This window comes from Scyliorhinus torazame, chromosome 17 (assembly GCF_047496885.1).
Source record: "Scyliorhinus torazame isolate Kashiwa2021f chromosome 17, sScyTor2.1, whole genome shotgun sequence".
In the NCBI taxonomy this organism is placed as follows: domain Eukaryota; kingdom Metazoa; phylum Chordata; class Chondrichthyes; order Carcharhiniformes; family Scyliorhinidae; genus Scyliorhinus; species Scyliorhinus torazame.
Window position 1 is genome coordinate 26,945,396 of NC_092723.1, and position 12,883 is coordinate 26,958,278.

At 44.3% G+C, this 12,883-nt stretch overlaps 1 protein-coding gene across 1 annotated transcript; it reads left to right on the forward strand.

The window, feature by feature from the left end:
- Positions 1 to 3,689: 3,689 nt before the first annotated feature.
- LOC140393795 (RNA-binding protein 15-like) lies at positions 3,690 to 11,531 on the forward strand. The gene has a single exon (XM_072480239.1). It carries the CDS (start codon positions 4,165 to 4,167, stop codon positions 6,634 to 6,636), a length of 2,472 nt encoding a protein of 823 aa, XP_072336340.1. The 5' UTR covers positions 3,690 to 4,164; the 3' UTR covers positions 6,637 to 11,531.
- The last annotated feature ends 1,352 nt before the right edge of the window (positions 11,532 to 12,883 follow it).

The following is a 12,883-nucleotide window of genomic DNA, read 5'->3' on the forward strand; positions in this document are numbered from 1 at the left end:
CGTAATGGCCCACCTTGCCACAGCGTAGGCATTGTCGGGTTCTTGCGGGAGATTGCCACTTTAAATGTGCAGCTCCACAGTTGCCGCACATCGTGACGTCATGACGTTTGTTGCGCCACTGCGCATGCGCAGTTCGATCTTGCAGTCGGGCGCGCCTGCGCATCACGTCCCTCAGTGTTGCCGTAGGTTTTGGCGCGCACAAGCACGGGAGGCCCCAAAAAGCGCGCGAAATGGCCGACGTCGTCAGGGCCGCGGGCCGGGAGGAACCCGATCGCCTGGACCCGTACGGCCTCGTGGGGCACCTGGCTCGCCGATCCGGCCACGTAGAACCCCCGCCGTGTCAATTCGGTCGCCTGAAATTGTGCAAAGCGGCTAGTCGCGTTTTCGTGCAGGACACAGGCTTCGATTGCGGAGGCTAAGGTGAGGCCTTTTATTTTTAAAAGCTGCTGGCGTAAGGTGCCCGAGGCGACCCCAAAAACGAAATGGTCCTGAATCATGGAGTCTGAGGTGGTGTCGTAACCGCAGGACTACACGAGGATGCAGAGATGGGTGAGGAATGACTGAAAGAGCTCATCCTTACCTTGCAGGCGCTGCTGGAAGACATATTTCTCGAAGCTTTCGTTCACCTCGACGTTGAAGTGTTGGTCGAGCTTGAGAAGGACCGTCTCGTATTTGGATTTGTCCTCGCCTTCCGCGAACACCAGGGAGTTGTAGACATGGATGGTGGTGAGGGGGATGGCGATCTTTCTGGTGTCCGAGGCGCTCCCTCTTTCGTTGGCTTCCAGAAAGAGCTGGAAGCCCTGCTTGAATAGCTTCCAGTTTACGCTGAGGTTCCCAGCGACTTGCAGTGGCTGCGGTGTGTTGACGGTGTTCATGGCGCAGGATGGCAGATTTGTGGGTAGGTGCCAATTTACTTCTGGTACCATGAAGTGTTGGGTACTCAGACACACAGACGAACCAACACGGTTGCGTATGGTACAAGTTTTATTTCACTGAACTATAAACATAGTAAACTCTGGTATTCAGCACATGGTGAACCTCTGAGTGGCTGGCAATGAAGTCTGTCCCCAGAGTTCTCTCCTGCTCGAGTGCCCAGGAAGTGCTGTGTTCCCTGCTTTGTACTGTGTATGCTCTTGTCCGTGATTGGCTGTCGTGTTGTGTGTGTTGATTGGTCCATTGATCTGTCCATCATTGTGTGTGTGTGTACGTGCTGTGATGTTCACATGAATATCATGACAGTGGGCAGGTCAGGGCCTTTCATGCATTGGTGCAGACTCGATGGGCCGAAGAGTATCTTCTGCACTGTAGTAATCTGTGATTTGTTCAGGGCAAGTCTTTCTTCCATGGGTGACTACGCAGATTCCTGTATATTTTGGACTTCGGGGCTTTAGGCAGCCCATCAGCTTCATAGCCCCAATTCTTCTGCATCTCATAATCGTGGCTCATTTTTCTAAACCTAATGAATGCTTTTGTTTGAAACAAATCGGTGCAGCGATTGCTGCTACCAAACTCTGCTGGTTCTTTTTCTTTACGAGTAATTTCCTTTTACTGACTATTTTCAGTTATCATTTTTTGCTGAACCTACCCCCCTTCTCACTGGCTCTGTGCTAATATGGCTGTGCAGTTCAAACCCAATCTATGGTTCACAGTTGAAAATAAGAAATTCCCTTCCTTTAGTTTCACTTTTCGAGTGGTATTACTGCAAAGGTCCATCGTCCTCGCCGCCAATTCGGTACATTTTAATACTGGTACTGTTGATTAATTTTGAAAGATTAATCAATACACACATGGGCACGGGGTGATTTAACATTGCAGCTTCCGTTTATTCCACTTGAGCAACTAACTCATAACTGGAATTCTGCAATCTCACAATTCACTGGTTTGCAAAAAATGGCAAGGTAAACAGGGTGTACAGTAAATTACACTAACCGTATCCCCTTGCCATTCAATTATATTACCATCATTGAATCCCACATTATCAATATCCTCGGGGTTACCATTGACTACTGGACTAGCCATATAAACACTGTGGCTTCAAGAGCAAGTTGGAAGTTGGGAATTCTATGGTGAGCATCGCACCTCCTCACACCGCAAAGCCTCCACCATCTACAAGGCACAAGTCAGGAGTTTAATTAAATACTCTTCAATTGCCTGGATGAATGCAGCTCCAACAGCACGCAAGAAGCTCAACCTCATCCAGGACATAGCAATCCGCTGGATTGGTACCCCACCCACAAACATTCAATCCCTCCAAGACCGATGCACAGTGGCAGCTCTGTGTACCATCTACACAGATGCACTACAGCAACTCACCAAGACTCATTCAATAGCACCTTCCAAACCTGCGACCACCACTATCTAGAAGGACAAGCGCAGCAGGCACACCATCACCACCTGAAACGTCTAGAAGTCACACACCATCCTGACTTGGAAATATATCGCCATTCCTTTGAAGCCATCTGGGATGGCCACTTTCAGTATACAAAATGGACACTCGCAGAGCCTATAGAGAAAAATGAACAATACAAAACAACAAGCAGGCACAGAGCCTGATGCCTGAATGTATATTTGGAAGGCAGTCAGCAGACGGAACCGAAACTCTGGGTCGATTTACATATTGATGGCCCATCTCCGGGAAACATAGAACGAGTGCTCAGGTAGCCGATACTGTCCCAGACAATCCGGCGCCACTACCCCAACCAGAAGACACAAACAAAGCAAGGCCAATGGCCACCTAGGACACGCCCAGCCATCAAGGCACCCGCCCCTTTATTGGCTCAGATCGATGACAATGATCAAGAAGCAGCCCAATTAATTGGGACGAAGTTTAAGGCCCGCCTAAAAGCGCGCGAAGCCCCTCCAAGTATAAGAAGGAACCCCCGCGAAAGGTTCACTCTCTTGGATTTGGCTCTCAAGCAGAGAGACCTTCCACCTGCACCACCAGAAGCAAGTAAGTTCAAGTTCAACGCTCGCTACCAGACGGACAACCGTAGCTGTAACTCCTGTTACCTCTTCGAACCCAACAGCCTCAGATCCGAACAACGGCCAGTGTTCCTCGGACCTAAGTGGGCACCCGAAGTTAAGTATAGGTGTTAGTGATATAGTTTAGCCTGTAGTGTTATTTATTGTGCATGAGTAAATCATACTGTGTGTAAATAAAGTAGTATTGACTTTGGACTAACTACCGTGCTGCCCCAAAGACTGTCGAAGTGTGAGCCTGAGTGGCCTGGCTGACCAATGACGTAAAAGAGGGCGGACCTCCCTTCTCTGTTTGACGTGAGCGGCCGCCAATGAGCGGCCGGCCCCGCGGGGGGAGCGGCCAATGGGAGTGCGGGAAGGGGGCGGGACGGGGTGGTTGGCCATTTGAATTCTAACCGAGTTTCTGGCCTGAATAGCGTTGCCTTTTCGGATGTGATTATCGATCCCCGCCTCACTCCTCTCAGCTCTTTAAAAATCAGTGGGAATCCTGATCTCTGCAGCAGGATAAAAGCTTCCCCTAAAAAGTCCCGTCAGACGATTGGTCAAGAGCGGCCTTGCTGGGCCCAACCACGACCAGGAAGCGACTTTAAAAAAAAAATTTTAAATCCGAAATTCCGCCAGATTTCCTCAATAAAAATCACGGCCGGTACTACATCCAGGAATTACGACGAGCTTCCAGCCCGTAACTAATATTTAAGAAACGGCTGGGCCGGGGTCCGCCCGCTCGGCGCGTCGCCGTCATGTCAGCTGACTGATAGCCCGCGCGACCAATCGGAGCGGAGGGTCCGGAGGCCCTGACCAATCGGTCCGGGGCCCCGGGGCGGGGCTTGGTACAAAATGGCGGCGATGAACCGAGAGGGTTTTCGGTGTCAGTGAAAATCTGCGGGAAGTAAACGGGAGGGGAGGCAGACAAAAACAAATCAATTAATATCCGCCAAAGGAGCAAATTAATCGGAAAATCTCCCGAATCGCTGAGGTAAAGTATCGATTAAAAAGCGCCGACTGTTTCGATTCTTTCCCGAAGGCGAAGGGAAATGAAGGAGCGTCAGTGAAGGAGCGGCGGCGAGGAATCCACGCAATCCAACCCGCGTTTTACACAAATATAATAATTTTTTTTTTTAAAGAGAAACCTCGCTCGTATCTTTTCAGTGCAACCTGGAGTAATTATTGCGGTAGGGAAAGAATATGAAGGAGAAAGACGTGTCGCCCAAAACCGGCGGAAAAAGGGGGGACGATAGGCGAGGTGGCCACCACCAGCAGCCCAGGAAAATTGGGAATAACCACAACAGCATCAACAGGAACACCAAGAACCATGGCAATGCCAAAAGGACGCGCAATGTCAGCGGCAAAAGGACCAACAACCGAGATTACGATGTTTACCCTCCCAACCGGACTGCTAATAACTTGAGTCTTTCTTCTGCTTCCTCAAGGACAAGTAGGGCTGAGAGACAGCCTGGTGAATACAAAACCCTCAAGATCAGCAATTTGGGTTCCCAGTTGAGTGATGGTGCCATTGAGGACGGGCTGTTCCACGAGTTTAAGAAGTTTGGGGATGTTAGTGTGAAAATTTCCAGGGATGGGGATGAAAGAGTGGCTCTGGTGAATTTCAGGCACTCTGAGGATGCCAAGGCTGCCAGGCATGCCAAGGGCAGGCTAGTGCTGCATGATCGCCCTCTGAAGATTGAAACGGTTTATCCTCCTCCGAAAGGAAGAAGCTATTCCCCTGAACTGGATGGGTATTCCGCACCAAGTGTTCAAGGCAACCGTCATAGGCAAAGATCTTTGTCTCCTGCAGGACTTGGTTACAGAGAGCATAGAACTCAGCAGCGCAATTCTTTGGGTCGTCAGTTACCACCGCCACCACCACCACCACCTCCTCCCCAGAGAGATTTGGAAAGAGAGCGGGATTATGCCTTTTATGAAGGCCGGGCACGAGCTGCTTACACGCTCGACAGAACAACATTCAGGGAGGATGAAATCTTGCCAGAAGATGATAAAAGAGCTAATAGGACTTTGTTTATTGGTAACTTGGACCCTTCAGTTTCACAAAATGACCTTTTGCTTGCATTTGAAAGATTTGGTGTCATCTTGGAGGTTGATATCAAACGGCCACCACGTGGGCAAGGAAATTCGTATGGCTTCCTGAAATTTGAAAACTTGGACATGGCCCACCGGGCAAAGATTGCAATGTCAGGAAAAGTGATCGGGCGAAACCCTATCAAGATTGGTTACGGGAAAGCAACTCCCACCACTCGATTGTGGGTTGGGGGATTGGGTGCCTGGGTTCCTGTAGCTGGTCTTGCAAGGGAATTTGATCGCTTTGGGACCATAAGGTCGATTGACTACAGAAAGGGAGATAATTGGGCTTATATTCAATATGAAAGCTTGGATGCTGCACAAGCTGCTTGTACTCAGATGCGTGGCTTTCCCTTGGGTGGACCAGATCGGAGGCTAAGAGTTGATTTTGCAGATACAGAACATCGATATCCTCAACAATTTCTACAAGCCTTGCCTCTGCCTCATTTTGATTTGATTGGAGATGGCCTTCTTCCCCGTGGTGCAGAATGTCTGAGGGGTAGAGAAAGGAATTCTCCTCCAATGCATTACAGAGAAAGGGACCTTTTTCCAGGCAATGACTGGCATGTCCTTTCTGTCCGGGAAAGAAACCGGAATAGCCACGAACCATTTGATCATCTTGATCGTGAAGTGCGTGATAGCTGGTCTCTTGAACGTGGGCGTGACCATATTTTGCAAAATTGGGATCAAAGGAGAAAACGGAGAGGCCCTCCAGACACACGCCCCACTGATTGTTCACCCAGTAATGACCGCGTGAGAAAACGGCGTTGTATTTCGCCAGATCGCAGTCCGGGTAATAACAGCCGTGATGGCGGACGCCACAGTGACTCAGACCGTGATGCGAAGAATGAACGGTATTCACCCAGTAGAGATCACTCTAACAGCACAGAAAACGTTCCTTGTGGTAAACATGAGGTTAAAACCATAAACTTAAATGAAAAGGATAAATGCAAACATAGAACTGCAGAATGTGCAAGTCCCATGAGGAGCAAATCTAAATCTGACTTGGGCAATGCCAAAGCATCTGACAGTTCCCGGGAACATGAACGCAAGTTGAATGTAGCCTGGCACGGTATGCTGGTTCTAAAGAATAGTTCTTTCTCCACGAACATGCACTTCCTTGAGGGTGATCTCAGCATTGCAACCAATTTATTAGTGGATGTCTCAACTGGTGGAAAAATCACACAGTTAAAAATCACTCAGCGCTTACGACTGGATCAGCCTAAATTGGATGAGGTAACAAGACGCATCAAGGCATCAGGCACTAATGGCTATTGTGTCCTGTTGGCCGTACCAGCATTGAACAACGTGGAAAATGCGGAGGGGATGACCTCTTCTGTAGAGCAAGCCACTTCACCACAAAGACCACTGAGGAACTTGGTGTCCTATCTAAAACAAAAGCAGGCTGCTGGTGTCATCAGCCTGCCTGTTGGAGGAAGCAAAGAGAAGGACCACACTGGTGTGCTTCATGCTTTCCCTCCATGTGATTTTTCTCAACAGTATCTGCAAACCTCTGCTCGAGCCCTGGCCAAATCTGAAGAAGACTGTCTAGTTATAATAATTGTACGTGGTACAGCTTAGAATTGAAATTGTTTGTTGTGCTACCGCTGTGTATTGTGATGTGTACGGAATGCAAAACGGGCAAAGTTCACCAAACTGTCAGACGCTTTAATCGAGTTCTGGGAGCCCTACGTTTTTATTTACACAAACACCAACAAAACTAAGCTGGGAGCCTGGCCTCTAGTAAAAGTAGATCTTCTACCAATTGATAGAAAGCATTATTGTTGTCTTATGAAATCTCCCCAACTAGTACCCTGCCTAACACCCAATTCCGTCACAGTAATACTAAATTAGGTATGCAGTTGTTAACGCCTTTCAGCTGGGTGGCCCACCTATTTAATTTCCCTTTCTTTATCCTTGTCTCCACGTCCTCAGTTTTAAAAGATGCTCTTGAAATCACCACTTGTTATGGACCTTTCTTCACCCTGTTTTTCAAAAACTATTCTGTACTACATTTCAATACACAAGCACTGTTACTTGATCATAAACCATGAACTATACAGAGCTTGACTGCTTCCTGCATGGTTTAAGGTAATGCCTACCTGTCGATGCTAGAGGCCAGTCGTTGATTATTTCTTCAAGTGGGATTTACTATCGGAAATTGAGTCCTAAGGTGCTACTCCTTTAATGTTCTTGTTGAAGGGCAAAACAACCGGAAAATCCAGTTGTTTTCTAGATTAGTAAATATAGTAACAGATACAGGAGGACTGACACCTTGAAAGCTGTTTTATATAATGTGCTGTAAAGAGTTGTAGGCAGTTTTGTTTTGCACTTATTATCTTTTAGGCATTAGTCATACTCAAACTAAATTGAAGCAGAGTAAGATAATACTTTGTCTTTGCTGCCTGATGGTTCAGAATACCTTTTTAATCACTTGGATTTGATTTAATGTTTAACATGCCCAAAGAGAGTGGTTTAAGCTTTTAGAACCAGTGATTGGGGCAGTAAAGTCAATTTTTATGCCATGCAAAAAACAAACCGTTTAATTATATATGTCAAGAATCCGGTGTTGAAATGAACTTGTGTGAATGTTTTTAAAAAGTGCCTATGTACTTGTTCTTGGGGCTAACTTGTCAGTTGACAGAAGAAACCAAATGCCAACATTAATTTGGGAAATATCCTTGGTCATTATCCAGGTTTCCCACCCGGTCCTGCGAAGACTGGGTCAAATTCAGATGCTTGGTCCTCTGTAGCTAGTTTGTTGACATTAGCATGAAATGTGATCACTGGACGAGGTTGCAACAAAGTGACTGGTCAATTGACCCAGCCCAGCAAGTGCCAGCACATTTGGGAAGCAGGGTGGATAGATAATGAACAAAAATAGACTGTTTATCCTGTATAATAGCACAATATCCTTTGCAATGCAAGTGGATACTGGAGCTGGACAGCTGTGTTCGGGCACATATTTTTTCCCGCAGCCAAGCGGTTATCTCCTGTGTGTTTCTAAAATGACCTGGCTAATTTAATTTGGGGCAATATCTTTATTTGGATTAAGTCTTTTGGCGAGAGTGAAAAGCAAACTGGAGCTAGTCCTACAAAGGCAGTATTTACTGGAGTCTGTAAATACTACTGTTTAGCATTTGGGCAAGAGTTTCAAGTAAAATTTACACACAGGATTCAGATTTCTGTTTCTGATACATTCCCCAAATGTACACTTTAACATTGTTGTTTCTCAATGTAACAAATACCTCTAAATGTGTGATCCTAATCATAGAGACAACAGTAAGAACTATTCAATATGGTACAAGATGAAAAGCTACTTGATTTGCAATGATCTTGAACTAATGGGAGATGCTGTTTGAACAAGTACACAGGCATTATATAAATGACATAAAAAATATTACAGTGGGAAGAAAATATGCAAGTGCACACTGACTGTTTTTCTGAAATACAAATCAAAATCAAAAAAGCCTTAACTCTCAGCTGGTCAGTCACCGTTTTGTCCTGCCACAGATGCTGACTGACTTGCTGTGTGTTGTGAGCTTTTTGTTTTGCTTATTTATTGGATGAAAGTACTTTTCCCACCTCCTCTTCCAAATTGTATCTGGGACATGGGGCACTGGTGATCAGTACTAGCTTTCAAAGGTCATGTATTTTTTTAAACAGTTATGTAGTGGTCTGTAATTTTTTTTTTTTTTTTGTTGGCAGAGTTTGCAGTGCCCAAGGTCACTGAGCTGAACACTCAACTGTTTCACAGTACAAAAGATAAAACTGGCCTGCTTGCCAGTAATATGAATGCCCATTTTAGGGCAGCCTGCGGTGATTTAACTCCTTAGCCAAGACACCAGTTGGAATATGACAATTGGCTTTTGTGCCCCAGCTCTAAGGAGATTAAAAATTAGCAACCTTTTTGGGTTTAAAAAAAAAATCACTTCTCATCATGTGGGTGTCACCACAAGGCTGGAATTTATTGCCTATCCCTTGTTGAGAAGGTGGAAGTAGTGGGCCATAACATGAACTGTTGCTATCTATGCTGTGAAGATAATCACAAATTGCTGTGTGGCTATCTTGTAGGAAGATGGCTGGGCAAAATGGGAAAACTAAATCACTGGGATGAGGAAGGAGGGCATGGGGGCTTAGAAGGGTTTCTGATGGTGTCATGCAAACTATATGTGAGCATTTAAGGAGAGGGAAGAAAGGGGCAGGATGCTCCAAAGTAAAACCCAAAATTCCTTGATGTATACACACATGCTTGTGGAAAGGCTTCCATATTAGAATGCAACACTGTTGGCATTAGGATGTGCTGATCTATCGACTCGTTTTGCCTGCATTCCACTATAACTATCCCTCGCTAATGCCAGTGTCAAGTAAATGAATTCAAACAAATACAGGTGTTAATATCGCAGGAACACATTTTGCCACAAGGGGTGGTGGGGATAACCAGTTTATTTTCCTGAAATTGGATGTGTGCTTTGTACAAACTTGTACATATGCATGATAAAACCAGAATAAGTACTTTCATTTTGTGGGATTTGGGGCCAGATAAAGACTCTCAAAACAAAGGAAGGTGATTGTAACGGACCGTATTAGTCCAATTCAATTGGCATGGGGATTTTCAAAACACTTTTTGTAAAGGATAGAAATCCAATTAAAGCAAGTCCGTGTGCACTGTTGTTCTGAACCATTTTAAGTTGTGAAATGCAAGTTTTTAAAAAAATAGCACCAATATTTTTGGTTAATCACAATTTTGTTTTTGACAACTGGGGTGGAGTGTAAAATGTACGAAGCAGCAATCTGTTGTACGAAGCATCAATCTGTAGCACATGTCTGAATAGTTGGCATGTTGTCCCAAGAACTAGGTTTACTAAAGCTGCAGTTATTTTATCATTTAGATTATCTTCAATATTCTGAGAGTGTAGGTGCAAATGAGTTTTTGGGTGTTGGCTTTCTCATTCCCGTAGCACTAAAGCTTGCTCAAACCATAGAGCTTCTGTTTTCAGTAGAAGAATTCTGTGACTTCCCTTAGAAATGAAAGGAAGATCTCTTAGGAGCACTTACACAAATAAAAAATCAGGATCCAATTATAGGTTTAGTTTTAAGTTTTTAGGTAGTTGCCTTACTCCATTTGCCTAGTTTAATCTAGAACCGCTCCCCTCTACCCACCAGTCTGTGGCTCTGAAGGCCGGCAGGCAGTCCATCACCAGGAATTGGCCAGTGTCACCAGTTGAATGAGAGGTGCGAGAATGGTCATTGGATCAATATTTTTGTCTTTTTTTTTGTGTGCTTTTCTTTCCCCCTCTCCTGCTGAGATTGGGAATGTTGTATGCAGTTCTACATGGTACCACTGCACGGTCGAACATCTCATTATTGTTGACTCTAGGATCTTGGGAGAGTGGTGTTGAAACACAGCCATGTGTCCTGTAAGAGACACTCTTCCACTTTTATTTTCTAGGCAGTGTGTTGCTGCCCTCTTGACTTGGATGGAGTTCCAGCGGTTTATACATTTTTGTTGAATTACTCTTAGACCAATTACTCCATAGGCTCACATCACAACAGGACAAGTCCTAGACACCATTATTACTCTAAAATGCTTCTAATGTCCTGTGTTCTGTATTGTTCTCCCCATTTCTGGCAGCCAAGGCACACACTTATTTTAGCGCAGGTATCCACATCCCAAAAAAAGAAATGGTCTTAAATATTTCAAACTGTCAGTGGTCCAGAGTTTTAGAAATCCATTGTAAATGAGGATTAAGAAGAGCTGCAAAGAATCTTAATCGTTAAGCAAGTCTTCTGACTTGCATCAGATAGTCTTGATTAGGGACTATTTAACATAGGATTTTTATCTTGAAGAAAAATATCAGCTTTTACAATGACAACTCTACATCAAAAATTTGTTTTAGAAATCTAGGGTCTTGGTGCCTTAGTAAGAAGCAGTTGTTCAGTAGCATGCCAACTGAATTTCCTTAGAACTATTTTTTTTTGAGGCTATGTGTAAAATTACTGTATTATTGTTAGTTATATAGAAGAAACTGGTGTTGCATGTATTTTTTGTCTAATTTGATATTTCTTTCCTGCAAAAACCAAGTGACAGAATATTTGAATGGCAAAGCTGGCAAAGCTGAGGAGGAGACTTCCTGCTGGAATTTAGTCCGAGCCGAAGACAATGTTTGTGTGAAGTAGAATGGCCTGTTGCAGGGGGAAAAGATTTCTGTTATTTTGTTTTAAAGAGCTGGAATGGCAGCTTGAAAAAAATATATATAAAAAGTTCCTGTATCTTCTAATGTGAAACCAGGTCCTGTGTTTTGAGGGGAAAGATGATCTGCTGCTGTGTGCTGTATAGCTGATTTCTGGGGGAGAAAGGAAAAGCTATTCGGGCTCAACCAGCTGAATATGGGCTTTCACAGACACACGTGCGTTGAGCTGATTATGTTGTCAACCAAAATCAATAAAATGTGTTTTCTTTTGAGGAAAAAAAACTGCGTTGGAGTAAGTTTGATGAATGAAGCAAAAAAACATGACCCCCTTGTGTACACTTGAGGCTTTTTGTTTCGGAAGGCCCCGATATTTGAGGAGGAAACGTCAGCGTCACCGTTAACTTAACAGTGGCCTGCAAGAAACGAAATGGGGGGGAGCATTCCCCACTTTGAAATGTTGAGAATTGACCGCTGGCTGATCATCTTGATGCTGTTCTAATCGAAGATCCAGAATTGCTTGAAAGAGTTTATAAAAAAAAAAGTTTTGATTTATTTTTGACCCGACAAATCTGAAGTGTTTGAAGAATGTGAATCCTTCAAAATAAGTCTCGATCTTGCTACCCATGACCAAACCAAAAAATCGAGGCATTCCGTGCTTCCCCAAAGTAAAAATATTCAGCTTTTCCTCGAACGTTGCCTAGAATTGTAAAGGCAATGCCCCCATATCCTGGAGCTTTTAAAGCGTGCCATTTGAGTGCTTAATTTCGAGAGGAAGAAAAGGTACTATACACCTGATATGTCGTCAGGGCTAGCAGTTGGTTTAAATACACTTTCTTTACTATGTTACTGGTGCCTTTTTTGATGGATCCGTTGTGGCTTGTAACAGTTTCACACCCCATGGATGTGCATGTCTTAGGTACCCAAACTTATTTATACCTGTATTGCCTCTCAACTCATCAGTGAGCTTTCGACTCCAGTGTTTTGACCTAGGAGACCTTTTATATATTTTAAAACCGAATAGAATTGCCCAGTAGCTAGCTGATAAGCTTGCACTGTTAACTAACAGAAGACGTCTGGTCTGAGTTTCCCTCGCAGCTGCTATGTTAAACACTTTGTAAAGGATGGGGGAGAAAGCACTCCTGCTCTACAGCGTTTGCAAGACAACTTTTTATCACCATTGGATGCTATGGATTTGCGGTCTACAAAGGTGTTTACACTGATCAATATTAATGTGTTTGCACCAAGGTAAGGTTTTTAAAGTAGGATTAAAATATTCAACAGTAATCTTGTTGAGTTGGGATGTTAATGTTTTGTCTTAAATTGCCTCGGCACAAACTGTCTCTGGAAAGATGTGGACAAGAAACGTTTAGTAGTTTTTGTGTTTTGCAGACACTGCTAGCTCTCCTGGTGATGTCAATCAGGGTTTTTTTTTAAGTAATGTATAATTTTTTAAATTGCATGTCTATGGTTTGATGTCCAACATAGTCAATATATCTTATTGAATATGGTGTTTTCTGGCTGAGGCCATTTCGAGATGTGTTGCAGTTGCATCTTGTGTGTAAAGTTAAGGAACACTGGTGGAGTTGGGAAAGAGGCATGGGATTTTGGAAATTGACCGACTAAAACCATTCACT

What these genes read in the sequence shown, in the direction of transcription:
- LOC140393795 (XM_072480239.1), top strand. Translation starts at nt 4,165, where the DNA reads ATGAAGGAGAAAGACGTGTCGCCCAAAACCGGCGGAAAAAGGGGGGAC.